Source organism: Budorcas taxicolor, chromosome 2 (genome assembly GCF_023091745.1).
Source record: "Budorcas taxicolor isolate Tak-1 chromosome 2, Takin1.1, whole genome shotgun sequence".
Taxonomy (NCBI): Eukaryota; Metazoa; Chordata; class Mammalia; order Artiodactyla; family Bovidae; genus Budorcas; species Budorcas taxicolor.
In genome coordinates, this window is record NC_068911.1 from 62,779,709 (window position 1) to 62,807,584 (window position 27,876).

The 27,876-nt window shown below is 39.6% G+C and overlaps 2 protein-coding genes across 2 annotated transcripts; one reads left to right on the forward strand and one right to left on the reverse strand.

Annotated features, from left to right (window-relative positions):
• Nucleotides 1–93: 93 nt before the first annotated feature.
• PJVK (pejvakin) lies at nt 94–6,396 on the reverse strand. The gene is made up of 6 exons (XM_052636014.1): nt 6,186–6,396; nt 5,264–5,459; nt 4,577–4,718; nt 3,416–3,533; nt 581–679; nt 94–386 (listed from the first exon to the last, which is right to left on the reverse strand). The coding sequence occupies exons 1-6, from the start codon at nt 6,394–6,396 to the stop codon at nt 94–96; spliced, it is 1,059 nt and encodes a 352-aa protein (XP_052491974.1).
• Nucleotides 6,397–8,441: 2,045 nt separating this feature from the next.
• Nucleotides 8,442–23,757, forward strand: PRKRA (protein activator of interferon induced protein kinase EIF2AK2). The gene is made up of 8 exons (XM_052635682.1): nt 8,442–8,556; nt 9,075–9,244; nt 12,563–12,644; nt 15,073–15,151; nt 16,191–16,308; nt 17,841–17,935; nt 20,749–20,923; nt 23,348–23,757. The coding sequence occupies exons 1-8, from the start codon at nt 8,492–8,494 to the stop codon at nt 23,503–23,505; spliced, it is 942 nt and encodes a 313-aa protein (XP_052491642.1). The 5' UTR covers nt 8,442–8,491; the 3' UTR covers nt 23,506–23,757.
• The last annotated feature ends 4,119 nt before the right edge of the window (nt 23,758–27,876 follow it).

Below are 27,876 nucleotides of genomic sequence, written 5' to 3' on the forward strand. Positions count from 1 at the left end.
GCTACAATTCATCAAAGTGAACCAAGATAATTTTGGAAAGGTGTGTGGTACAGTTGCACCCAAAACACCAGCAAGGTACATTCATTTGCCATTTTATTTCATTCTCTTGTGCCAAATGTCAAAACAAGGAACGGCATGAAGTCGCATGTACTTCTGCCCATCAACAGAGCACTGAAAACACCCGTAAACTGTCTCCCTTTTAAAGTTCCCCATTCCACAGAGTATGCAAGGTCCTTTTGGAATGTTGTGATTAAGTAAGTTAACACGGATGTGAGTACCTTCTTTGAGTGAAATATCACTCATGCTGAGAGGTTTGTCATAATAGTCAGAAAAAAGATCATCTAAGTAAAGCTGTGAACGAGAAATGGCGTCCATCACTCTTCTATCTAAAAGGATAAAAACAGACGTGTGTTAAAAGTCGAATAAAAAAATGTATAGCTAGACTGCATTTATAACTATGTGTAAATCTAAACAATCAGTCATGAAATTTGGCTTTTAAATTCAAATTCTTAAAGACAAGATTAATAAAGAGAACCTCAAGTGTTAATCTGAGAAGGAACAAAATCTTCAATGGACATACTTCTTTCAAATAGTATATTTCTCAATCTGTAGAGCAGTGCAAATGTTGCCGTTTCTTCCCTTTCAAATCCTCCTTTTGACACTGAAGTGACACAAAGGTCTATAAAAAAAATTTTAGAAGATGTTATAATCTGAACAACTCATATTTTATTGGAAGTTTTAATTGTGGTTGAATTCTGGCACATGCCATTCACTTTATTTTTTAAGTTAAGTTTCACATATTTTTAGAAAAGTAAACATTTACATGGTACAAAATTCAAAGAGTACAAAAAGAGGATACAATGATAAATAAGTCTCTTCACTGACCCCAGCTTCAGCTTTATACCCCAGGGGTAACTACTATTGTGTGTACTTATAGAAATACTCCATATATTTCACAGGCATAAAGGCTATGTACATATGTATGTAAGTATGTACATATATAAAATCTTAGGTTCCAAGATTAATAGATATACATCTCTTTAAAATATCATAGAGATTATTCCATGTCAGTAGTATCTTTAGTGCTAATTCTTAACAGCTTCACAGTATTCTATTGTGTGGATGTACCTTAGTTCACTAAAGGATACAGGTTTTTACAATTATACTGATCATTAGAAGTATAAACTGATAGAATTGATACATCTAACAGAATTTAAAATTACATATATTTTAATCTTATTTACACTTCTAGGAATTTATCCGACAGATATATGTAAACACATGTGAGATTTGTACTTAGGAACAGACTGCATTGTCAGGTTTTGAAGGATTCTTCCTCCCTACTATATCACTGTCATTACTGGCAATCAATTTAAACCAAAAAGCTGCTGAAAAACACATGTCATTCCAGTTCTTTGCAAGCATCACTTACTAGCATATTAGCATGTCTGGGGTCATAAACAGAGCAAGTGTGTCATTATCTACTTCTATTGGGTCCGTGCAGCATTTCTTATTAACTCTAACGGTGCTTTCATTTTCTGATGATTTACCTCTATGTTAAGTACCTGTGTTAAAGGATATTTTCATAACTCCATAACTCTAATAAGCAGGTAATGAAATAGAAGGTGTCCCTAAAGACTCAGTGCAATTTTAATCTTTAATACAGTGTGCTTGAATACCCCAGGGTGCTGCTGCAGAAGTAGAAAAGCTACAGACTGGCAAAACATCACTTGATAGTCTACTTGAATTTCTTCTAAACTCATTTAGTTTTGTAAATCTTAGACATTAAGCTTTTTAATTTTTTCTTTCAGTCCCTCCATCTTAAGGTTATTTCCAAAATTCTACTATTATGAACTATCTTTATACATGTCTTTTCACATATGTGTGAGTATATGTGTAGGATAAATTCCTAAAAGTTTAAATAAGATTAAAATATATGTAATTTTAAATTCTGATGGACATTATCAGTTATATCAGTATATACTCTAATGATCAATATAATTGTAAAAACCTACCCCCTTTAGTTGGAGAAGGCAATGGCACCCCACTCCAGCACTCTTGCCTGGAAAATCCTGTGGACAGAGGATCCTGGTGGGCTGCAGTCCATGGGGTCGCTAAGAGTCGGACACGACTGAGCGACTTCACTTTTTTTTTCACACCCTTTAGTGTCCCAAACAAAATTTATTAACATGTTTTGTTTTGTTTTTTTGACTCGTCATTCTCTCTTCCAACAGAACTGCAAAAGCTAAAACAGGTCTAAAAATGTTTATAAAAGTGTTTATACGGACTTATGACTGCCGGGGGAGGGGTGGGGAAGAATGGGAGGAAGGATTGTTAAGACAGTTTGGGATGGACATGTATACTCTGCTGTATTTAGAACGAATTACCAACAAGATCCTCCTGCATAGCACAGGGAACACTTCTCAGTGTCATGTGACAGACAGGATGGGAGGGGAGTTTGGGGGAGAATGGATACATGCATATGTATGGCTGTGTCCTTTCTCTGTCCACCTGAAACTATCGAAACATTGTTAATCAGCTACGCTCCAATACAAAATCAAAAGTTTAAAGGAAATAAAAAACAACAAAAATGTTTATAAATGGCCTTGCCTAATCCTTGGGTTTTACCTAGATTTGAGCTGATTGGTCTCCTAATATTAAAACTTGATGCAATGTAGAAATTTAAAGTGACCTGAACTGCAGTATCATATAAGATGACGGTTTTAGAGAAGTACTTGTACCTTTAAGGGTTTAGGTAGTCCAGGGTCAGGAGAGCTGGGTCTATGAAAGGAAAACCTGAAGAAAGGTTGTCTTATGCTAGTGTGCCCTGACACTTTCCTACTGTGTATACCTCCTCTATTTGCCATCCTCAATAACTATCTGCTTGAGTTCTAAATCACTTCAGCTGTGTTCGACTCTTTGCGACCTCATGGACTGCAGCCTGCCAGGCTCCTCTGTCCACGGTAGTCTCCAGGCCAGAATACTGGAGTGGCTGGCCACGCCCTCCCCCAGGGGATCTTCTTGACCCAGGGATCGAACCCGTGTCTCTTAATGTCTCCTGAAATGGTGGGCAGGTTCTTTACCACTAACGCCACCTGGGAAGCCCCAAAACTACTTATTAGAAGGTTATTTTTATTTTCCCATGTTAGTCAAGGAAATATTTTGCCAGTGGATTGCATTCTAGCTCTCAACTATAACTGGAAGTGGGGTGTTGGGAAGTCTACCGCTTTCCCCAAGAAACAGGGATGAGGTTATGGGGAAGGAGGGACTATTGGGTCTTTCCCAGTCATTTCACCCAAGCATAATATCAACAGTGCTGACAGCATCACTCTTCATCATTAGCCACTCAGGGAGAGACAGAGACAGAGATTCTCACTATAATAATTTCAGTGTTTCACGTAAATCATTCACTCACCAAAGGCACCATCCAAGTAAATGAAGAGTTCAAAAACACTGAAAGCTATGGTTGTATGTGCTGGAAAAACAATAGCTTTGTCCCTTCCCTTGGGATTCTGTTCATCCATAAAATGAAACTATATTAAATAAATTAAACAACATTGTTAAGGAATATAACATGTAAAGGATATCTTTTTGGAGAAACAAAACATTCCCTACAATCCTACCAAAAACAAACAAACTCTTCCACCCCTCCAAGTAAAGAACTATCCTACTTGAATTCAACTGTTTATAGCAGAGGTTCAAATAAATGATCCGGGGACTCCTGATCTATATTAGGAAATACTTATTACTTTCTCATTTACTTTGTATCCAAGCCAATGACTAGTGCTACCACAAGGGTGATGCTTTGGGTCATAGGAACTTTCCAACTGCAAATCCACTGCCTTTAAGGGCTACATTTGTTTTTAGCCTATTGTATCCACTGTTTCAAAGCCCCCAGAGCTTTTAGCAGCTTTCCAAAGCAATCACCAACAATTAAGCAAATGTTTCATTCAGTTCATGCCCCCAAAATGATACAATATTAAACAATTTGGTGGGCACTTAAATGTAGCCACTTTATTTGCAAAGACTTGAAAAGATTATCACTGTATTCTATCTTTCTAATAATTAATTTTAATAAAACAAATCATCATTATGTGTCGTTATTAGGTGAAAGGCAATGACAAATAATGTCATAATTGAGCTAAAAATTAAACACAAATAACTTTTCAGGATTTTTTAGAGGATTTAACTTTGAATGAAGCATGTTTGGCTACTGACAATGTTATTTTAGAAAAATTAATATAAAAATATAAACTCAACTTTTAAATTCAAGTATAAACTATCACTTAAAAATAAAATCGAAGAGTTCAATAAACACACTCAGTCTGTATTCTTAAAACAGCATTTAAACAGTACTCTGAGGGACTCCATTGTGCACTTTATTTTACATGTTTATAATTCAAATTTTCTTGGATTTCTTTCTTCATATTCTAAACCAAAACCATTAGCGTGCAAAATCCTATATACAATTGCAGCTCTTTAATTTCAATATTTGACAAAATACACAAGGCTCTTGAATACTTAAATTCCCATTGCAGCTCTTGAGTACAGAAATCCAGTGAGTCTAATGGTTTACCCTCATGGCTTCCCCACGAACTCCAGCGTGCACAGACAGTGAGCACTGTCGTGTGGTTCGGATGCTTTCCATGACCACACACAACACTGCCTTTCTGCTGCTCCTTGACTGGCGTATCAAACTGTGGTCAGAATTAATTTTCCTAAAATCAAGAAGACAGACATTCACAAGAATCTGTATCATCTAACTATGTATAATCAAGTATACTTTTGCTTATCATGTGTTACTATTCATGATCCACCTTAATTAAAAGTAAATCAAGGCAGTCCTAATACAAATCAGAAAGTGTGCTCAAAAGAAATTTAATAATCTGCCTTTACTATTTCGTTAAAACATGTGTACTAGAGGAGTCTGTTGGAGGAAACTTATAGTGTATTTGTTGCAAGTAGGTTCTTGAAGTCTTGTAATCTTATAATTTAGCAAAATGTGTGCAGAACAAAAGCCATCTTGCAGAAAATTAAATTTTGTTTAAACCAAATGATTCTGGATATCTACACTTATCCAAAGTTTGAGTATATGATTAATTTGTAGTATTTCAAATAAATCAAACAAATTAGTAAAATATAACTGGAATGTTATAATGTTATAACATAATGTTATAAATGTTTTAAACACTTTGTCATGAAGTTTATATAATTAAAATGTTTAAAGAAAACATGGAAGTATATTAAGGATTATTATACTGACCGTGTAGTAATTTCCTTGAGTAATGTTGATACTTCCACTTCATGTTTGGTTACTACACCAAATGAAGCTTTTACTGCAATGGAATCTGATCCAGTAACATTAATCCCAACGTCATTCACAATATGGTTGCCTCGTCTTCCATAGAGTGAAACATCTGATTCATCTTCATAATTCAGTAGCTGATAAGATGAAATACCTTTAAAACAAGAAATCAATATTTTAAATGTCTCGAATTCATCTAATATAAATATAGAGTAATACGTTAATTTATCATTTAAAACTTGATTACCCAAATGTTGAGAATGGTACCATCTCAAATCAAGATGAAAAAGAGCAATTCAATTAATTTGACAAGAGAAATAAATATCCAGAGTACTTTAAATGAACTCAAATTTTCTTTCAGCCAACAGAACACTTAAGCATCAAGATCCAATGATTAGTTGAAAGAAAAACAAGTGTTTATAAGAAAAGTTTGGCAAAATGTCAATTTACTTTCTAAAATAGCCTGTTAATACATTTCAGCTTACCAATCATAATAAGAGAATTAAAAAATAAACACAAATTAATTTAATCTCATTTAACCATGTGAGATAGGTAAGACTGAATAACAGCCCCATTTTATAAATGAAGAAATATATTATTATGCCATATTCTAAACTGACCTGATTAAAACAACTTATAAAATAACTAAAATTAAATTATACAATAAACATAAAATACATTTGAAATTATTCAATCAATAAGAGATTTGCTACTATACAAACATTAAGCATTGTTAACATTATTATGCTACAGTAATAAAAGCTTTCATCAATGAAAATGTGTAAATATTACGAACGTAAGTAGCACAGACCACCTACATTTAGATCACGAATAATATACGTGAATGAGTAATCACTCCCAAACAAACATTTAAACTTACCAGCTGAAATTTCTCTGTCTCCTAGAAGAATATCTTTCAGTGTAAAAGGTGTTGAGGTAAATTTATATCTAGGAAACAGAAAACATCGCTTCTTCTTTACCACCAGACTTAGAGGTTGGTATTTGTCAGCCTCACTGAGGCTTGGAACAGGAACTAATCTCCCTCCATCTCCAACTTGTTTGACAAAGCTCTTGGTAGCAGCAGCAAACATATTAATACTGAATCAAAATATCAGCCACTGCAACCCTCAGATAACAAATCCATATTTTCAAAGAAAATCAGGCATAAAACTAAGCCTTGCTTGATTTTAAATATAATTGTACACGTGAAAAATACAAAGCATGGGCTCAGCAAGTAGCTTACCACTATACAATTCACAACACTGCCTCCCTGGTATGCTCAGGCAATGAATTATAGATTAACAGTGTAAAATGATACACTAAAAGCAAGTCAATTTGGAATTGCAGTCTATAATACTAAAATATACACAGAAAACTAGTAATCTTTAAATATCACCAATGTCCTTGATGAGGCTCACAGTAGTGGTTTGCCAGGTTTGAAGGAAGCAAATAGCCCTTTGGGGAACAATACAATTTAGCCACTAACATTAGCCCTGGACACCATCTACAGTGGACCTAGTCCAAAGGGAAGTCCTTCACAAATCCATCATGCCAATATTGGCAACAGAAAAGTACTGTTTCTCTGTTATAGTCCAGTTTATTCTTTGAACATTTCATTCATTTTCCTTGTATGTTTACAAAACCAAGTGATTAATATAAATTCACAGAATATAAGGAAACAATTGCATGCAGAACTTTACAAAATACTAAATGAAACATATTTAAATGTAACTGCATCAACTCTGATTTAGGGGCTTATCTTAAGCTACTACATGTATCTCTTTGAAACAGAGTCCTGCTGCATTTATTTTCTTTTTGTTTCACCATTATTATCCCAGTTACTCAACATTTAAGGAGAGCAGTATAAAGTTTAGGTTTGTTTTTAAGGAATTTAATGGCTAAAAATAACTTTCATAAACAAATCTGAGTGCTGAAATAATGTACTGCCACAGCTACGTGGATGTTAACATTTTGAAATAGTGGCTATGTGGTATTTAAAGTAAGATATTCATTAAAATATATCAGTGAAAAGCAACTGATATATTAACATCTATACAAGGGGGAGGTGGAGGAAGATAAAAACAGGCTTAATTCAAGCCTCAATCAGCTTGATTAGATTCTGGATAATTTTTTTTTTCATTTGATCTCTAGTATCCAGGGCTTCAGAGTAACAAAAAGTTTCTAATAATGTCCCTTCGTGTGAATAAAATTGTGCGAGGGAATCTCCAGAAATGAGAAGACACAAGGAGTCATTTCTGCACGTGGCAAGCAAAACCCCTAGAAGCCAGCCAGAGGACACTTAATGTCGCTGTCTGATCCCCAACAAAGGTGGTACATCCCAGGCAAATGCCATCACAACCAACATAGGTATTCAGAAACAGCATTAATTAGAAACGGTTTCACAGAAAAGCCTTCGTTTACTCCTAACGTGCCTTGCTGGCATCCGCTGGCCCAGCACTCACCAAGGCAACGAAAGCCTAGAAGACAAAGGAGCCCACCCTGGGTGAGAGGCGCGGGTCTCCGGACGTGCCCGGGAGCACCTAAACGCAGGGCTCCGGGACAGGAGGACCCACTCGAGCCCTCAGGAGCAGATACACTGCGAGTCTTAGGCTTCGGGCCCAGGCCCGGGGAGGCTCTCCAGCAATTCTGCTTTTGGAATTTTGAAATCATTTTCTTAAAGTGACGTACCCCTCCTCTTCCCCGTCCCCGTAACCTGGCCAGGAAAAAAAAAAAAGGCTGAGCTTCAGGCCTCAAAGACTCTGAAGCTTGCCTGCCTGGCGACAAGCCTCTTTCTGGGCAGGGAATGGCCTCCTTTTAAGGACACAGAACTGCGGTCTCTCCGAGCCGGTGGGCCGAAGGCAGGGCACCGGCTGCAGCCGAGAAAGCCCGGGCTAAGAGGACCGGCGGGACTGGGCGCCAAGGCGCCCGGCAAGCGGGTGGGCGGGGCCGCCAAGGAGCGCGGCGGTGCAGGGACAGAAGGGGGCGTGGCCGGGAGCGGGACCTGCGCTGCCGCACCGAGGCTCCGCCTCCGGCCCCGCCCGTCCCCGGGAAGAACTCAAGCAGTGAGGAGAGGGGAGGAGGTAGCGGCGTCGGCTTTGGATCCGTCCTCTCGGGTACCAGCCCACTGGGGAAGCGAGGACGTCGCTCTACACTGCTCTTGCTCCCGCAAAGCCGTCCCTTCTTGCCATGTCTCAGAGCAGACATCGCGCCGCGGCTCCGCCGATGGAGCGCGAGGACAGCGGAACCTTCAGGTCAGTTTCTGAGCGATCGGGACCGAGCCCGGCAGGGCCCGAGTGGTGGGCAGCAGGGGGCGGGGGAGCCGGCTATCCAGCAGCATTCTGGGTAAAGCCCCTTCCCGGAGCTCGCGTCCTAGCGGCTGCAGGGAGGCGGGCGGGCGGACCAGCGAGCGCTCCACCCCGCCCTCTCGGCCGCAAGCCGGCCGGGGACCCGCCCCCCCGTGGCCTCGGGCCGCGCCGGCTGGACGGAGGGGGAGAGCGGCTGCCGCGGAGGGAAAGGGGTTTGCAGGCTGGTACCTGGGAGGATGCAGCATCCGCCGTACCTCTCGATTCCCCTGCGAATCCCTCCTACCCGCATTCAAGTTATCTTCTTTAAGACCTCCGCAGCGGGGCCCGGAGACTGGCGCGCATCGTCAGCTCTAACCCTGTCCGACCCGGAGCTCGGTCCCTCCGGCGTCACCGGTGATGGCTGCTTGCTTCTGCTTCTCTCCCCGCTTTGACATGCAACGCACAGCTTTGTCTGGTTTTTGCAGTTTGGGGAAGATGATTACAGCTAAGCCAGGGAAAACACCGATTCAGGTATTACACGAATACGGCATGAAGACCAAGAACATCCCGGTTTATGAATGTGAAAGATCCGATGTGCAAATACACGTGCCCACTTTCACCTTCAGAGTAACCGTTGGTGACATAACCTGCACAGGTCTGTATTAACCCCATGACCATGTGGGCTGGTGGTCCAGACTTGGGTATTGCTTTTCAGTTCGGAAAAAGTGCCCTTTTTGCCAGAGACGTCAGTGAGGAGCAGTCTCTTGAAACTGATGCCTTTCTCAGGTCATTTGGACTTTGCAACTTTCTGATTCTCTCCCTAATTTTCTCTTCCCCAGATATCAAGAGAAGCTCAGAAACATACCCTAAGAGCCTCCTAAGGTTCTTCCAAGAATTAGGGAGAAGCAGGAAAGGTTCTTGGAGCAGCCATAGCTGAATCAGAAGGTGCTGTCAAATTCCATAGGTTATAGCAGATGCCAGGAGGCATGACCCCAGAATTTTCCGACCTGCTCCCCTCTTTGTACGGACTCGTTTGGCACTCTGGGTCCACTGTACCACACTTGGTTCCGTATCCAAGCAAAATGAGGAAGGCGGAAGGCTCAACTACACCGTAATACATAGTAGCTTCTAGTTCCTGACACTGTACAGATATTTTAATGTTATCGCCTTTATTATATATGAGGAAATAGGTCCAGAGAGATTATAAGAAACATGCTCAAGGTCACATGACAGCGAAGTTTCAAAATTCAGATTATGGTCACTGAACTTCAGCAAATGATAACTGAAGTAGCCCATTTGTAAATGTAGACATTTTACTTCTTATGTATCTATTTAATTGAAAACATGAAATATTGAATACTAAATTTAATTTGGAAGAATGCCAAGAAAGAAATTCAGTAAAAAGGCTGAAGTTCCACCATCTGGTAGCCGGAAGGCATCATTTGTGTCCATGAAAATCTGGAGTCCGCTATTTTCATTGAAGTCCCTTTAAGAACATTTTGAACCTTTTTTGTCTATATGGGGCAGGTGGATTGTAGTTAGATTCTAGCTGGAAATTTCTCATATGAATGACAGATTCAACATTACACTACTGCTTTAGCTGGTCTGTCCTTAAGTATTCAGTGAAAATTCAAGAAAAAGTAGCATTTTCCCCATCTCAGTGTGTTTTATGTGAAAGATTAACAACCTGTGGCTACTGCTTAGTCCCCCTACTCTTCTCACGCTGGCCTGTCTTCTGTGCAAGCGTATCTACCTCCATGGTTTCAAATACTACCTAACGGCTAATAATTCTGAAATCTCTGTCTTTAGCCCAGGCGCCATTATGAAACAGTGCATCACCCGGAGTTTGCTAGACATTTTTGCTTGGATGACCCAAAGACACCTCCATCTCTCATTGTCCCAGACTGAATCCATCTTCTCTCTCAAATCCATTTCCCCTGCAATCCCCAGTTCAGTATAGGCACTGCCATCATTCATTTGCTCACAGTAGAGATTTGAGTTCCACCTTCTGGATTTCTTCTCCTCCCTCTTTGCGTTGTCCATTATGCCATCAGATCCTACTTCCTAAATATCTCTTGAATCTGTCTGCTTCTCTCCTCTTCCTGTTGCTGTTGTCTGAGCCACTTGGAATATAGCTGCAGTCTCGTAGCTGCTCTTTTAGCTTCTGTCTTGTGGTATCCTTTTTCCACACAAAAAACCAGAGTATTTTTTCTGGCATTCAAATCTGTTCATTTGAAGTATTCAAACTCTTAAAATCCATTCAGTGGTTTTCCCATCACCTTCTGAATGAATACAAATTTCTTAACATGACTAACAACCTTACTTCACAAAGTGTGGTCAACAGCAGCCTTGCTATCACCCAGGTACACCTACTCTTGGTATGTGTTCTAACAAAATTCCCAGGCAGGTCCTAAAGTTTTAGACGCACAATTGAGGAGACTGTTCTTTGGACTCTCCTTCTGCCCTTCAACTGTCCGACCTTTATCTCGAAGTTCCCTCCTTCAAGCTCGTACTGTCCCAACAACTTGGGGCTTGAGAACACGTGCTCTGTGTTGCCTCTGAGCCGTCACAGTGGCTCTTTCTCTGCCTCCCGTGCTCTTCCTAATCCCCCAGCTCTCACCGACTTACTGATCTTTCATATCCTTGTTTAGTTATCTCCTCCTTCATGAACCCTTTCTGAGTCCTTACTACGAGTACCGGAGCTACCCCTTCTGTAGGCTACCCTACAACCTGCACTTAGGCCTACTGTGACGCTTCATTTTTCAGACATCATTTTTATAGACAAAATCTCACACATTAGGCTGTATGCTCTTTAAGGACAGGGACTCTGCTTAGTTCTCTGCTACAGTTATCTCTTGAACAACACAGTTTGAATTGCACAGGTCCACTTAGATGTCAGTCTTTTTCAGTAGTAAGTACTACAAGACCACACAATCCACAGTTTGTTGAATCTGCAGTTACCGAGGAAGCTAGAAATGGAGGAACCACAGATATGGAGGGCTGACTGTAAATTAGCGTGAATTTTCAGTGCAGAGGGTCGGTGCCCCTAATTCCCACATATTTCAGTGCAGAGTGTCAGTGCTCCTAATTCCCACATTTTTCAAAGGAATACAGTATGCCTAATACCTATGTGAATGGATAAATGAGTGTGGTGTCTGTGTTCTCTGATGCTTGAGAACCGCATCTGACGTTTGTTCCACGTGCCCTTTCTTTCCTTTCCTCTACATCAGAGGAATGGATGTGCCATTCTGACACAACTTTGGACAAGTTCTCAACACCTAGTTTGAACTCAGAAGGAAAAAGACTGAATTTATAATTTACTTGTGTGGTTGCTTACTGATAATAGGCGTCAGTCTCAGTGATCAGGCCTGGTCTCTACTACCCCCTTAGCTACCCATGTAAGGGACACAGATTGTATGAAAGACACATAACAATGTAATCTCTCACATTCCCTAAACAAACCTTCCCCCGCTGTATCCAACAGGTAGCCAGTGACTGGTTAGCCAAGCAGAGGGGTTTCATCCAGTATAGGAGGGGCTGTTAGAGTAAAATGTGCACATTTTGCTATTCAATAATGTTGCTGTAAGTGCCACCTTTAAGGAAAATTTCTTGGTATAAAAGAATTTCCTCTCTAGGAATAAAGAAAGTAAATTGCTTTTCTTTAGCATACATAGTGACAGTCTGCTGTATTATGTAATAAACATATACAAAGTAGACATAATAAAGATTTTTATACAAGTATACTTAGAATTAAATACTTAGCACTTTTAAAATCAAAGGGGTTTTTAATATATTAATTTTTATGGTATTTTATTTCAATGTATAACTGTATATAGTGTATGTTTTTATTCCCTAGTGTGTATATATAATACGTGTAGTGACTTTGTTTTGTACTATGCAAACCTGTATCCAAGCCTCACATTTTTTCAGCATGTAAAGAGTTGTTTGGTTTTTTTTTTTAACCTTAATTCAGGTGAAGGTACAAGTAAGAAGCTGGCGAAACATAGAGCTGCAGAGGCTGCCATAAACATTTTGAAAGCCAATGCAAGTATTTGGTGAGCTAAATTTCTTTGTATTCTGCAGCTCAAAAATATCATGGCTGAGGTAAGATTAAAAGTTTGATCATGCTCACAAAAGCAACAAAGTAAACAGTTGATAGTGTCTAGCTCTATTAATAAAATTCTATCTCCTTGTGAAGACCTGTCATCCCCTAAAGACACTTTATCCATAAGAAATTAAATCCAGTTTTTATTAGACGACAAAGAAGGAAGTGGCACTCCACTCCAGCATTCTTGCCTGGGAAATCCCATGGTCACAGGAGCCTGGTGGGCTACAGTCCAGGAGGTTGCAAGAGTCAGACATGATTTAGCAACTAAACAACATTATTAGATGAAGGCTCTCATAAACTAGGTTTTTTTTCTTTTTTCCAGATGAGGTACAGGAGTAGAAAACCAGAGTGCTTCTGACAAATATCTTACTGTATTAAGAGTTTTGTTTCTACACTGAAGAAAACAAAGTGTGAGACAGAAAAACATCAGCTAAAAGTACTCTTTTAGAAATTTGAATTTGTAAGGAGACGATTTCCTTCACCAAGAGAACGTATACCAAATATAAGAGGATGCTAAATGGGATGTTTATTCTTGACATATCTTTCCAAAATCATGTGTTATCACATTAGTTGTTTTTGGAAGGAGCACTGGCCCTGGAGCATCTCTCGTATTGTAAAGTGGTGTCTTTTGGTTTCTAATGGGCATATCCAAGAGGAGCATGTTTTGCCTTCAAATTCTTCCCTTTACATGCATTCAGGTGTCCTTGGGAGTGCATTCTGGTATGTCTGCTTATAGCTGACAGCAGAGGCCTATGAGAATTTAGGATGGTTTGTTTTTTGTTTCCCAGCCCTGGAAAAACTTCCTGTTTAGGGACATGTTTAGGGTCTCCTGCAGTCCTCTTCCTGTGTACTTAGCAGCTCTAAACTGTCATTTAGAACCAACCAGTGAAGGCCTTGGCTCTCATAACATGATGTTTACTTCTGCAGGGTCATACATTGTAATTGATTTATGCTAGTTTTCTGAACATGCCAGATGGCATGGTGGGTTTTAGATTCTCTGCTTGCTGGTGATGGCCATGCCATTTTTGTGCAACCCAAAGGTCAATTCAGAGCGTTGCATATATTTGTAGAAATGAACATACAGAGTGTCCTTTCTGCACATAGGCACTTTGTCTAAAAAAAAAGGCTAATAAAGTTTACTATGTATTTGCGCTTCTTGACAGAGAAGATGGAAATACTAAGCTGTAAATCAGGCCTAAAGTGGCCTGATGGGATGAAGAGACTTTCTCACTTCTCCATCACAATTGTTTAGGTAGCTTCAGTGTACAGCATTGTAAATGAATGTTCATATCTCATCAGCCTATGTAAAGCTTGAAATTCTGGCAGGTAGAAAAGAAATTTAGTAAGTGGCGATGACAACCTCATTGGTAATGGAAGAAATAACACTTGCTGCCAAGGTGGCAGTAATCTTGAAATGCAGCTTGTTCTGCGTTAGACACCCGTCATCCACGTAACTGGTAAGCTCACACTACTCAGAAGAGGTTGTTATCTTTTTCCTTAATCATAGTCCCTACATGTTCAAATCAGATTCATGCCAGCCATCAAAAAAAAAAAAAAAAATAACACCTGCAATGCAGGAGATGAGGATTTGATCACTGGGTCAGGAAGATCCCCTGCAATAGGGAATGGCAACCCCCTCCAGGATTCTTGCCTGGGAAATCCCATGGACAGAGGAGCCTGACAGGCTACAGTCCATGGGGTTGCAAAGAGTTGGGCACAACTTGGTGACTGAGCACACATACGTAAACCTTAGGAAGATTATCCTAGCGTAGAGCAGATGGTAGTCAGGCCAAGTCTTTCTTCTAAAAATCTGGATGAAAAAGCTACATTTGCGATCTGTATGGTTTACACTGCTAAGCTAAACATCCTGTTAGTCTTCCCTTTTCATGAGGTTGTAACAATAGTGTGTTTATTTAAATACATTTTTTATTGAGCATCTGTTTTATATAAAGCACAGCAGGCCTTATGAAGGTAAGTAATACATAGGCCCTACCATCAAGGGTTTTACAGTCTGAACAGGAGAGAGGTATGGTGATGGATAGACAAATAGAATGTATTTGTAAGAGTGTACAAATTAATGGTAAAATAATTGCTTAAGAAAGTATCAAACCAAATGTTACAATGGTTCAAAGAAGGGAGAAATTGTGTCCCATTGGGGTAAAAGAATAGGCTTCTGAGCGAAAGTTGCATTTGAGGTATACCTTGGCTGAGGTATAGATCAGATCCCCATAGAAGAGGTGGGTGAAAAGGGTGTTATTCCATGTAGAAGGAACACAAGAGCAAAGGCATGGAGAGCTAAATAGAAAATGCTTATCCTTTATTTAATAATTTGGGGAAGATTATTTTGTTTTATAACCCTTTATAAAAATGTTCAGCTTTGCAGTTCCTGATCCCTTAATGCCTGACCCTTCCAAGCAACCAAAGAACCAGCTTAATCCTATTGGCTCATTACAGGTAAGTGGCACAGTTTTTCCATATTTAACCTTGTGTCTACTGGAAAAAAATGTCATAAATGTTGATAATATCATAAGGGCTAAGAGAAGGAATTAATATTTTAAAGATTAGGTGGTACAACATTCTGTGTTCCTAGTTATGATCGTTAGATATTAAAGTACTAACTTGAAGTTATTTTCATATTTATTTACGTTTTGGATTTTCTTCCATATACAGTATCTGCCTTTGGTTTGTGGAATTCTCATTTGAGATCAGTAGGACCTCAGTGCACCTGGGTAGAGTGTTTTATATTTTAAGAATATTTCTTGCCACTCTTGTGACAAATCTCTTTCTACTTCTGTTGAGACAGAAGACTATAAAGGACCCAAATTGATTTACCTAACACAGGACAAGGGAAGTCGTCTGCTTACTTGCTTATTCTACCAAAAAATATATTCAGCTTTGAATTTCTATGTGAGAACATCCTTCTGGCAGATTATCCATGTGCTCTGTTGGACAACTCCCCTCCCTGTTATCCAGCGAGTCATTTGGTCTCTTTCCTGCTCTATGAGTTTTTCTGTAGTTTTTATCTCTGTCTTTCCTCAGTCTCATCCAGTGTCTGTGTTTGGTCTCTGCTCCTCACCTGCTCTTGATCGAATGCAGTCAGTTAGGCAACCGTGGGTATAGAAGGTTAGTTAGGAAGAGACTTTGGGGACTGATGGCCATGAGACCAGTAATGTCCTCTCCCATGTTCCCAAAGAGGGTGAGAGTAGCTTATCCTTCTGTCTGACCTCTTTGATAACCAGCTCACTATAGCTTAACGGAAGAGCACCATTCACAGCAGGAAACTGCTTCAGTTTTGGTGTCGTGGGCTTATAAGATGTAAAATGCAGGAATATCTGTGGGGAATAGAAGACCGTCTCTTAAATACTGCAGAATATCATTGTTCTCTGCAAACATATAAATAGAAATGGGATCAAAACCATGAGAGAATATCATTAATGTGATTGAGCCATTGCATAGTAAAAATTACTACTAAAGGCTCATCTCGATTTTCTAGGAATTGGCTATTCATCATGGCTGGAGACTTCCTGAATATACCCTTTCCCAGGAGGGAGGACCTGCTCATAAGAGAGAATATACCACAATTTGCAGGCTTGAATCATTCATGGAAACTGGTATTTGTTTCTTTCTACTGTGATACAGTTGAAAACCTTTGAAATATTTTGAGAGGATGAAAAAATTTCTGCTATGATTTCGTCTCAAATACTTCTTTGGGGGAAAAAAAAACTGACACACTCCTAGTCTACTGTCTCTAACTTTCTGCTGTTGAGTTTATTAATAAGTATAAATAGTTGGCTTAAGAATACTTATACTTCTAAAAAAAAAAAAGAATACTTCTTAATTTGATTTTTAAAAAAAAATCATGGGTTGGTAATGGACATGCAAGTAAGTAATTGACTCTTTAAACAGTCTTCATTGATATAATAGAGACTTAAACATCATTTTGGAGAAAAAAGCAGTAGTAAATCTCTTGGAACTTCAGTAACTGTTCTAGAAGACAGAAGGACTAGGAGAAGATTACATTTAAAAAGAAGATAATTGATAAGAGGCTGCTGCTGCTGCTAAGTGGCTTCAGTCGTATCCGACTCTGTGTGACCCCATAGACGGCAGCCCACCAGGCTTCTCTGTCCCTGGGGTTCTCCAGGCAAGAATACTGGAGCGGGTTGCCATTTCCTTCTCCAATGCATGCATGCATCCTAAGTCGCTTCAGTCGTGTCCGACTCTGGTGCGACCCGCCCCACCCAGGCTCCTCTGTCCACAGAATTCTCTAGGCAAGAACACTGGAGTGGGTTGCCATTTCCTTCTCCAAAGAGGCTGATAGTGAAATAAAAATAAAGTAGAAATTAACCGTTTGTCTTAGAGCAACTTCGATGTTATGAAAGCCACAAATTTTGAGGAAAAAAGTCACTTAATAAAGTACTCCTAAGGATTTCTATTTTAATTTCTTGAGTATATTTTTATCATTTTAAAAGTGGCTTGAAATGAAATTTTAAGTTGGCTAGATGTTAGTCTGAAGTATGAAGCAGCTGTTTGCCCCCAAGAGGCAGTGTGGGTCAGTGCAGGAAGCCCTGAGCCAGAAGCAGAAACCTCACCTCAGTTCTTGATGCAGTCCTTGATTTGCAAGCTTAGGCAAGTTGCTTAATCTCCATGCTTAGGCCTGAGTTTTTAAATCTCTAAACATGGAAATAGATTATATTTATGGTATCTTTCAACTCCAGCCTCTCCTATGCCCTTCTTATTCATGTTGAAGAAATTCCACATAGTTATCAGTGTACAGGAGATTATAAGCCAGAAGTAGACATTGAAAGATGGGAGATGTAATTCAAATCTACCTTGGTAAATTTGAATATTTCATCAGAATTAAACCAAGTATGGATCATTAAAGCTAGACATAAGGAGATACATCTGTTGAAGAAAAACAGAAAGTTTAACTATTAAAGATAAACTGCTAAAGAAATGCCTTCAAAAGTGTAACAGTGAATAATTGCATGAAACAGAACAAGTAAAGATGTCAGGTCAGTAAAAGAATAGTATATGAAAACCATGAGATTGTTCTCTGATCAAACATAGTACTTTAAACATTTGGTCAATCTCTATGGACACTAATTTATTTTCTAACCTACTGCTCTTTTTTTCCTTTATTTAGGAAAGGGGGCATCAAAGAAACAAGCCAAGAGAAATGCTGCTGAGAAATTTCTTGCCAAATTCAGTAATATTTCTCCAGAGAACCACATTTCTTTGGTGAGTAATGATCAGAGGTGTGTGATGTTAATGTGATTAAACATGTGTTGCTGTCGGAACAACACATGATTGTAGATTTCATTGTGTATAGGTATACTACAGAGTTGTGGTTTTTCAAAAATCTCTCAGCTGTTGAGTAATACACTACCCCAGTTTTTAGGTGCTTGCTGTATGTGAGCCAGAGTCACAGGGGTGGCCAGGAAAGAGAGCTTGGGAAGCACAGTCAAATTCAGAATCATATGATGGTTTCTAAAGATGGTAGGTCAGTAGTGCTGTTTTTACCTTCAGATTGACATTTCACTCCCACTGCTTGACATTTCACTCCCATCGCTCGATGTCCATTCATTTATCCACTCAGCAAACATTTAGGAAAGTGATAATATTTGCCCAGATTTATGCCAGATACTAGTATATAGTGAATAAGATAGTCTCTGGCCCTAAGGAGTTTGCAGCCAGCCTACTGAGAAAGAAAAGAACCCTGCAGACTAGGCCTTACAAGGGCTTCTTGGGACAATAGAAGAAGGACCCAACCAAGATAGGCTTTCAAGAAGACCTCACTAGAGGAAGTCATGTCTGAGCTGAGACCTATAGGATAACAGCAGTGAAAAGAATTCCAGAGAGAAGAAAGACCATGTACAAAGACCAGGAGTGAAACACTTGATGTTATCCAGAGTAATTTTGGATGGCTGGAGCACTGAATTTGAAGGGAGGGAGTCTCAAGCAATGAGGCAGGAAAGGTAAAGAAGGATTGAATCTTGCAGGAAGTACTATGTTCAGGAGATTGAACTTTATCCTGAGGGTAGCATAAAGTCATTAAATAAATTTAATATAGGAAGGAGAGAATCTAATTTATACATTAGAAGGGAATGACTGGCTGCATTATGGTGGATGAATGAATATTAGAGTTATAGGGACCTGCTATAATGCTGTTACAGAAAAGCAGATGAGACATGATGGTGACCTAGACAAAGGCAGTAGCAATTGAGATGGTCAGTTTAAAACTTACTTAGAAAACGGAAGTGAATGGGGGCGTAATAACTGGATGTAGAGAGTAGGGAAAAAGGAAGAAGTAAACAGTTTTAGCTTGGCAGCTACCTAGATGGTGCTACCCATTTAGTAATATGGGGAACAGAGAAGGTGAGTAGGGCTTAAGGGGGAGCAGATAATGAGTTAAATATAGGATATATTGAATTTGAAGTGTTCGTGGAGTAGCTAAGTGAAAAAATTGAGTAGGCAACTGGGCATCCATAAGAGATTGGGCTACACAAAATGTAGGTAGGTATGAATGATGGTCCATTATCTGAGAATAGGATGTTAGGTACAAAATGAGAAGTGAAAACTATAGGAGTGTCCTAAGCTCATGATTTTAAAAAAGGGCTTGTTCTGTAGGAAGAAACAACTATATCTAGGTAAGTAATATAATTTTGGTTTCACTTTTTAATAGAAAAATATAAAACATTGTATTCATTTCTTTTAAGACTGGATCAGAGATGACACCACAGTCACAAAACAGTTAGGTTTCAGGTGAGTTCTGTTAAATCTTCAAGGAAGAAATAATCTTCAGTGCTGTTTAAACTCTTCCAGGCAATATATATAATGTGAGAGAAATTTCTATATAAATTTATTTAGGACTGCAAGGGTGTTTCAACATTGGTAAATCTATTGCTATAATTAATTACAGTAATGGGTCAAAGAAGGAAAACATAATCCTCTCAATAGATGCCCAAAAAATATTGGGTAGTCACTACTAATAAATGCTTCTAAAATATCCCTATTGTGATTTAAAATGTGTACCTCAGATGTTCGATCCCTGGTCAGGGAACTAGGTCTCGTATGTTGCGACTAAGATTCTGCATGCCACCACAAAATTGAGGCTCCTAGGTGCTGCAACTAAGACCTGGCACAGACAAATATTTTTTAAAAGATTTTTTAAAAATTAAATACATACCTCAGGGGAAAAAAATCAAAATCTTGGGTACATGTATATATGTTATATCCATTCCGATTAATTTCAGAAATAAAGGAAAGGATACCCACTGATACCATTTTTTTAAACCTTGTTCTAGAAGTATCAACCAACGTAACCAGAGAAGAGAAAACAATAAGAGGTTGGAAATAAGAGGAGATAAAAATGATCATTAACTACAAATAATATAATTGTATCCCTATAAAGCCCTAGAGAAAAACTACTAGAAATAATAAGAGAATTCATCAAGGTAACTGATCAAAAATTAATACACAAGATCAATAGCTTTCTCATTTCTGTTACAAAGGTAACCACCAGAATAACTAAAAATTAAAAGTTGAAAATTATTGCTTCTGGAAAGGGGACTGAAGGTAGGTATGGGGGTTGTTGCTTTTATAATTCTGTATTACTTGATTTTTTGTTGTCTGTGTATTATTTTGAATAACAAAATTTATGAAGCTTAATAACATTGAAATTTGTATTGGAATAAACAGAGGATAAGTATGGATGCCAGTCCATATAGGAAGATACATGTGACATTGTTCAAGGGTCAGCTGTATTTGCAGATTTGTTTATCATGCTCTTAAATGTGTTATACATATTAACAAGACCGTTATGCTATACAAAGTTATTTTGAAATACTTCCAGTATTTCATTGCACATTCTTTTTTAATATTGTGTTGTTTGATAAATGTGTGAGCTTATTAGTGCTGTCTAGTTTAAACTGGAAAGTTAACCAAATGGTATTCATTTAAATATGCTTTATAAAATGTTGATTGCTTAATTAATACTCATAGTAGCATTGGAACCCAACCCAAGAGTCTTAATGTTAATCTCTGTTTTTCAGACAAATATGGTGGGGCATTCTTTAGGTTGTACTTGGCATTCCTTAAGGAATTCTCCTGGTGAAAAGATCAACTTACTGAAAAGAAGCCTCCTCAGTATTCCAAATACAGATTACATCCAGCTGCTTAGTGAAATTGCGAAGGAACAAGGTTTTAATATAACATATTTGGATATAGGTATGATTGTTTTTTTCTTTGGCTTGTCCCAAAACTTGTTTCTTTTCAAAATATGTTTGACAAACAAAATGTCTATTATAATAGAGGGTTCTGACTATATACAGTTACCAGAGTGGTAATACATATCACTGATGTATCCCATTCTTATAAATAATAAAAAGAGAGATAACATCTGTACAGTTGTAATAATAAACAACAATAGCAAAGATTTATAGAGTTACTGTGTGCCAGGCACTGTTCTAGGGACATTACATATTTCAAGTCACAGAATCCTCAAACTAATCCTGTGAAGTACATTCTATTATCTTCAGTTCAGTCACTCAGTCATGTCCAACTCTTGGCAACCCCATGGACTGAAGCATGCCGGGCTTCCCTGCCCATCACCCACTCCCAGAGCTTGCTCAAACTCATGTCCATCAAATTGATGATGTCATCCAACCATCTCATCCTCTGTCATCTGCTTCTCCTCCTGCCTTCAATCTTGCCCAGAATCTTCAAATGAGTCAGTTCTTCGCATCAGGTGGCCAAAGGATTGGAGTTTCAGCTTCAGCATCAGTCTTTCCAATGAATATTCAGGACTGATTTCCTTTAGGATTGACTGGTTGGATCTCTTGCAGTCCAAGGGACTCTCAAAAGTCTTCTCCAACACCACAGTGTAAAAGTATCAATTCTTCGGCCTTCAGCTTTCTTTATAGTCCAACTCTCACATCCATACATGACTACTGGAAAAACCACAGCTTTGACCAGACAGACCTTTGCTGGCAAAGTAATGTCTCTGCTTCTTAATATGCTGTCTAAGTTGGTTATAACTTTTTTCCAAGGAGCAAGGATCTTTTATTTCATGGCCACAGCCATCATCTGCAGTGATTTTGGACCCCCCAAAAAAGTAAAGTCTGTCACTGTTTCTGTTGTTTCCCCATCTGTTTGCCATAAAGTGATGGGACCGGATGCCATGATCTTAGTTTTCTGAATGTTGAGTTTTAAGCCAACTTTTTCACTCTCCTCTTTCACTTTCATCAAGAGGCTTTTTAGTTCCTCTTCACTTTCTACTATAACGCTGGTGTCATCTGCATATCTCAGGTTATTGATATTTCTCCTGGCAGTCTTGATTCTAGCTTGTGCTTCATCCAGCCTGGCATTTCTCATGATGTACTCTGCATATAAGTTAAGTAAGCAGGGTGATAATATACAGCCTTGACGTACTCCTTTCTTGATTTGGAGGCAGTCTGTAGTTCCATGTCCAGTTCTAACTGTTGCTTCTTGACCTGGATACAGATTTCTCAGCAGGCAGGTCAGGTGGTCTTGTGTTCCTGTCTCTTTCAGAATTTTCCACAGTTTGTTGTGATCCACACAGTCAAAGGCTTTGGCATAGTCAATAAAGCAGAAGTAGGTGCTTTTCTGGAACTCTCTTGCTTTCTCAGTGATCCAATAGATATTAGCAATTTGATCTCTAGTTCCTCTGGTGTTTCTAAATCCATCTTGAACATCTGGAATTTCTATTATCTTAGGTATAAGTGAAGAAAGTAAGACAAAGAAAGGTTGAGAAACTTGCCTGAGATGACATAGCTGGTCAGTAGAGCCAGGTTAGAAGAAGAGTCCCTGCCAGCATAATATCTGTTATACTAGCCCTGATGGACATCTTGATGAATAAAAGGGTACCCACATTTCTAGAACAAATACCAAGTCTGTGGGGGCTGGGCCAGACATCTTCTCTCCACTTTGTCACTGTGTTCCAGTTCTGGGAGATAAATGGGGACAATTTGTAGCTTCATCTCATCCCAGCTATCAACTTCTATATTTTTTCTAGCCCATGATCATTCAAATAGACAAATGTGGACAGATTGGAAAGCAAGTCAGCGTGGGTTTTCTTTTAATGCAGTGGGTAACTGGCTAATTTCTGTGTTCATGTGTGTATTTGGTATCTTGATTTAACATCAGTATTGTATGTGAGGAATTTGATATCCCTTAGCCCAGCCTCAGTGACTTGGGGGGAACCTAGCTCATCAGAGCTAGTACTATTGAGAAAATAGGGTATTTAGGGGCTGAAGGAACTTCTGATTTTCTCTGCTACTTTGGGATTGAATAATGAGTCAGGTGCAATGTCTTAATATACTGGGAATGATGTAGACCTGGAGGATTAATGCAGAAAGATGATCAGGAAAGGTGGTTGATTAAGAGACCATGCATTCAAAAATATTTATGAATTTGGAAAAAGGAAACCTGAGATGGTTTTTAGATAACGAAATGCTTCTTACTAATTTTAAGAACTGAATGGTTCTTACGAATAGAGAATAGCACCTGATAGGTGGAGTAGCAGATAAAAAGGTGCTTGGGGAGAGGGACAGTAACAAAAATTGTTTTTACACAAAAATCTGCTTTCTCTGCATGCGGCGTTAATCATCGTGTTTGAATGTGTCATTGCAGAAGAACTGAGTGCGAACGGACAGTACCAGTGTCTCGCTGAACTGTCCACCAGTCCCATTACGGTCTGTCATGGCTCGGGGATCTCCTGCAGCAGTGCGCAGAGTGATGCAGCTCACAATGCTTTGCAGTATTTAAAGATAATAGCAGAAAGAAAGTAAACTTGGAACAACTGAGAAAACCCTCCAGTAGCACCTAAGAAGTTCCCCTTTCACCCCGTCCCAAGTAAAACATGTATTATAATGTTTGAGTTTGTGTGTTGGTTTTAAATCTCTTCATAGATTCCATCAACACTCCAGATTTAATTATCTCCTAGTAGTTGTTACTAAGATGTTTTTAATGGCTTCAACTTTGTATTGGTATATTGTATTTATAAACTTTGTACCATAGGCAGAGTGTAGCACCCATTTTCCAATGCCCTGTACATAGAAGGGAAAAACTGCATGTTTGTTGTTGATGATGATGGTGAAATAAAACTGCTAGCAACAGTCTTTACTACTGGTGCTTAACCTCTTTGCACAAGGCTTTGTAAAGGGATTTCAAAGGAAGCCCCTTAGAATTAGTGTTGAGGAATGCGCTAACAGGTTTTAACTGAATGCAGTTGTTAAATTTCAGAGAACACGATTGGTCTGTGTATTTGAATCCATGTAATAAAGAGCTGTTGTTATAATGGGTTCTGTTCATTTTATTAACGTACTACTGACTTGACTGTAGCCCTGCTCTTTTCAGCCACTCCTATGAGTAACGTTATAATGTGGATACTGTATTCTTTACATATCTCTAGTTCACTTCTGAAAGTCAAAGTTAAAAAACCCAAGCAATACTTTCCAAATATATATGTGATGAATCACATCCATATTTTCTCTAGTCATACACAGTACTGTCTTTTGATATAGCCATTCATAGATGAATTAGTAGTTGAAAAAGCATTCAGTTCAGTTCAGTCACTCAGTCATGTCGACTCTTTGTGACCCCATGAATTGCAGCACGCCAGGCCTCCCTGTCCATCACCAACTCCTGGAGTTCACTCAGACTCACATCCATTGAGTCAGTGATGCCATCCAGCCATCTCATCCTCTGTCATCCCCTTCTCCTTAGTATTACTAAAACAAAACTTTCCAGTGTGTTCAATTCAGTTACAAGAATGTTTCAAACAAAACAGTAAGTGCTTAAAAGGTTAGGAAATAAGTTTCATGAGCCCATTTTAATTTTGCCTTTCGTGTTTTCATATATCACCTAACACCTCGAGTCTGGCATCTGTCAGTACCAGCTGGTAGTGCTACCTCTGTAGATCAGGGAAAACCTCAGAGAGGAAGAGGGCTCTCAGTGATGAAGCTAGCATTTGACAATCTCAAGTGTTAATCTAGCAGCAAGTATGTAGCAAGTGTTTTTCTGTCTGGAAAAAAAAAATCCTATCTTGAGTGCAATCCTTTGAGAATAACAAACTATCTAATAAAGGGAAAGCAGTATGTGTAACTTATTTAAAGCTCTAAAGAGCATTTCACTTCAAATTATGAGCCTTATACATCAGTTAAATCAAAAGGTTTTAGGCATTTTGGGGGATGAGGTTAAGGAACACACAGACTGGAGACAAAAGTTTAGCCATAAAGCAGAGCTTATGGGTCATTAAGACTGGATTAGCCTTGGGTGGCCATCAATGTTCTGGAGTATAGAGGGGGCACAATGAACTCACTCTAGAGGTAACTTCAGACTCACGCAGGAAAGTGCTCATTGTGGAGAGGACAGGTTGGGGAGAGTTTTCATAAGATGAAGAGGATGAGGTGTAACTGGGGAAAGAACAATGTAGTTGAGTTCTGAACAGTCAAATGTATTGATACAACGAGATCTGTGTAAGTTACCCCGAAGTTCTGCCCTTCCTTCTGCTATGATTTCTCTGCTTCTGGCTCTGGAGGAAGCAAGCATTCTTCAAGATAGCATTCAAGTGTCACCTCTGTCAGACTGTCTGGGGTTCTAGGGAGTTAGCTGCACCATCCGGTGTTATTTAACTGCGTTTTGTCAAGGCTCTTAACCAATTACCATTAACCATGACTGAGTGAGTGAACTGAAATAGGTGAGTGACTGAAACAGGCTGGCACAGGCCACTATGCCTGTTGTATTAGATGCATCAGTAGTGGGGAGAGAAGGGTGGAGTTTTTGCCAAGTTCCAATGGGAAAGTCACAATGTGGGTGCCATTCTGGATGAAGATCATGCCATCTATAGTGGAGAAATAAACACCTTTCAACAAACAGTTGGGATGTGCTAGAGTGCCCTGGTAGAGACGGAGCACCTGATGGTGGGATGCTTGGTAACCATATAACCAAAACCACCAATAAAGAGCTGGGTCCTATCGGTCCCATCAGGTCATAAGGTTGGGTTGAGTCATGTTGCAATCCATTGTAAAATGGAAGCTACATCTAGGATCAAACACAAGTATGGCCAGCGGGCACAGTATGCTAGGCAAGCAGGCAGGCTGGACTCCCACGTCACCCCCCGCTGCTGCGCCAATACCTCTCCCTCAGTTCACACCTGTTGCCAAGGATCCTCTATGGCCAACTGATGGAAGAGAAAAATGCCTGAATTTGACTCATGAGTGGGTAAGGCCTGTACATGGTACAAGACAAAAATGCATGATGATTATACTACAGCCCACAAAGGGGTGGCCTTGAAAGTTAGAGGTGAGCCGAAATCCTCTAAAAAGCACAGAGTTTCAGGCAGGACACCTTGCCATCTATTCGTGTGGAAGGTGGCCCAAGATTAGAATACACTTGGGCAGTGGCAGCTGGCATGACCAGGTGGCCTGGAGCCTGATAAGAAGTAGACTGGAATATTGGGCACCAGTAGATCTGAGATAAAGGTATGTGGACAGGCGCAAAGAGGGGAGATCTTGGTCTTACATGTTGATCCATACCATAAGGAATCCATGATGGAAGAGGCCCCGAACAACCAAGTTGACAAAATGATATCAGTGTCTGGGATGAATAGCCGCTTAGCAGGATTGGAGTTGACCCAGTGGGATGGGTGCCCACCTACCAAGGCTGATCTAGTTTCACTCACTGTTGAATGTTCATCCTACGAGCAACAGAGACCAGTGCTGAGTCCCCAGTCCTTGAGGAAACCCATCAGTCACTTGGTGGCATGTTGCCTCACAGTGGTATCAGGAGAAAGAGGATGATTTTCAGTTGTAGCCCCAAAACCAGTTTCAGTATTAGGGACTGTAATTTATTCTGCTTTCTTCTAAGGATAAGTGGATTCAAGCAATGCAAGGTATGGGCTGTAGTGAACACTGGTCTGTCACCCAGATGCCACTTTAGGGCTGAAGGACTTACCCCAGTTACAGGGTATGCTGCAACTGATTACAAAATGTATAGCACCCAGTGCCACATGAAAATATAGGGCTCCGTGGCCAAAAACCAAGAATTTTAAGACAGAGGCAGCAGAGTGTTAAACTAAGTGTGAGGGCCTGTGTGACTACATGAATTGCTTGTATATGAAGCCAATTCTGGCGATCCACCCTCTTCAGAATGGCTTCACTTGAAAAGAGACACTGCATCCAAGGTCACGTCCCCTTTTCTGGGCAGCCTGCTTCCATTGACTGGTCAACAAAAACCTTGTCCTCTCGCTCCAATCTGCAACGATTCCAAAGGGCCCACCCTCTTCAGAGTTTCCTAGGAGTCCAGCTGACCGCTTTGTTGAGACTGTATCACAATCCAACTTCTCCTCCTGTCCAATCCCAATTTATTATCCCTTCCATAGATGGTGGTTCCCAAAGAATCCCCTAAGAAGCCTCTGCCACCGTCTCTTCCTCAGAGTCTGCTCCCTACAGAGCCCGACTTGAGATACACAGAGTTCAAGGTGGAAAGATAATAGGAAAATAAGATCAATCATGTTATTTATATGTAAAATTACAACTCTTACTTTTCTTTTTGGATCACGTATCTTTTGCTTTTCATTACTTTTTTTTTTTTGGCAGATCTGTGTGGTTGGTGTATGTATTACTTCAGTGGCAGGACACACTTGGATTTTGAAAAGACTCTTCTTTACATCCAAAAGGATATATAGGAAATGAAATAAAAATGATCCTAATTTGAGAACAAAGCCTACTATGAGTAAGGCTACATCTAGATTAACATTGCACTTAGAGAGTCAAAGGACAGTTAAAAATCCTGGGAGAGTCCATATGAGTTCTAAAAAGTAGAGAAAGGCACCAACTCTGGAAGCTCGTGAGTATTAGAACTACGGGCTTCCCAGGTGGTGTTAATGGTAAAGAACCGTCTGCCAATGCAGGAGACACAGGAGGCGCGGGTTCAATCCCTGGGTCGGGAAGATCCCCTGGAGGAGGAAATGGCAACCCACTCCACTGTTCCTGCCTGGAGAATCCCATGGACAGAGGAGCCTGGCGGGCTCCATAGGATCACAAAGATTTGGGCATGACTGAAGTGACTTAGCACAGGAGAGCTAATAGAGTAATATTAATAGAGTAGAAACAATAAATTTAATGCATTAAAGTACAGTTTACCTGAATATTTTACTA